The 1776-nt window shown below is 38.5% G+C and overlaps 1 protein-coding gene across 1 annotated transcript; it reads right to left on the reverse strand.

The window, feature by feature from the left end:
* Positions 1-281: 281 nt before the first annotated feature.
* On the reverse strand, positions 282-1181 carry LOTGIDRAFT_176496 (hypothetical protein; the record flags this gene model as incomplete). Its single annotated transcript, XM_009051322.1, has 2 exons — positions 282-613; positions 897-1181. Coding segments are annotated over 2 exons (617 nt in total), but the record flags the coding sequence as incomplete, so codon positions are not given.
* Positions 1182-1776: the final 595 nt, after the last annotated feature.

Consider the following 1776-nt stretch of genomic DNA (forward strand, 5'->3'; position numbering starts at 1 on the left):
GAGGCAAAAGAGACAACTTCGACTTTAATATTTGTCAAAACTATAAGGATTTTGCATTATATTATTCTCAGCTTCATGGAACCTTTGTGGTCCGGAAATCAGATAAACATTCTATGTCGGCACGTGTTATATCTAAATAGTCATTAGGACAACTTAACACGATAACAATCTAAATGATTTACTGACGATTGTTATATGTACAGTAGAACCCCGTTTTACCGGTTGCAGACCATCGATTTCCGTCCGCTTTTTACTGGGAATGGATCTTCTACTATGCAAAATTAGATAGATATAGACAAGACTCTATATATCTTTTCTGGAATAGTCGGATTTAGGACTTTGAACTTACACATTACTGGGATCTTTATAGACTTTCTTGAAATGGCATTAGTCTGTTTATTGGTGGCCAGACAAACATAGACACCGCCACCTCGCTCCGAAACAGCCATTAAATCTATAACACCCTCGTTCGAGTTGACGAGGATATCATCTTTATACCACGTAATGTGACATGGCGGGAAACAGTCAGCAGTGCAGACGACAGGAACCTCACCCTTTCCCTCAATAACTGGATCTACTACTGGCGGGTTGATTACTACCACGTCTGGACCATCTACAATTTAATTGCTATATCATTATCTATAGATGCCAACAAGTTGTGGACTCCCTACTTCCTAACTCGATGTGGGTTCTTGGAGAGGGATGTCCAGATAACCTTTAAACATGCCCGATAGGGATTCCGAACAAACCCCATATACCAAATAAACATTATTAGCTATGTCAACCCTCTGAAAAGGATGCCGAGTTGACAAAACCCAAATACCAAATATCCACTGTTTCATCTGTAGTGCAGGAGTACCTCACTAAGAAGAGGAAGTAGAAAAAGATATACTTACAAATAATGTCCAGGGTAAAATTCCCTTGGGCTTGTGATTTACGGAAATTTTTGGTGTTAGTAACCTTACAGATGTACACCCCAGCGTCAGACTTGATCAGGTTGGTTAGTTTCAGAGTTCCATCGATGCTGGGTAGTATGTTCTCTTGGGTGATGGCACCACGGTACCATTCGGCAGTACAGGCTGGCCAGCAATCAGCTGTACAGCGGACGTCCTGGTCTAGGTTACCATTCTGAACAACGCTACTGATATTAGACGGGAATATTTCGGCTTTGTCTGGTCCAACTGAAAATTCAAAAATGAAATGAAATGAATGGAGTTTTACGTCCTACTTTTCTGCACCATGTGGGCTAATGAAGACGTAATGCTGGGTGCAATGAAGGAAATTTTGTCAGGACAGTGGAATTAGCCTGCTCTTATTTGATTGACAACTGTCGAGGGTTCATTAAAGTGCACAGCCTGTAGCAAACGGATCCTCGGTTTATTATTCAAGGGAACAATATAAATATTATTTAGCTTATATACCGTTCTGTAATATGTTTTAATTTTTTGTCGTTATGTAATTAATCTTAATTTATTTTCACTGTTGTTATTTCAAAATAACAGTTCTACTAGCCATGTTGGTGTTTGCTTACTCGGTATTTCTCTTGTATCTCTGATGCCCGAGGCGATTTCCCAATTACATTGCGCAACAAGGGCAATAACTGTCAACAATAGAAATTATAACATAAACATAAATAAAATAATATTTCTTTTACAAAAATTTATTCTCCCCGAGGCTGTAAAAGTTAGATGGCATGTTTCTCGTTTCATAATAAAGAAAAAGTCGAATCCGTATGCCAAATAAGCAACTAAACTTACAAATACATCTATTTCTATA

Source organism: Lottia gigantea, assembly GCF_000327385.1.
Source record: "Lottia gigantea unplaced genomic scaffold LOTGIsca_1638, whole genome shotgun sequence".
NCBI classification, from domain to species: domain Eukaryota; kingdom Metazoa; phylum Mollusca; class Gastropoda; family Lottiidae; genus Lottia; species Lottia gigantea.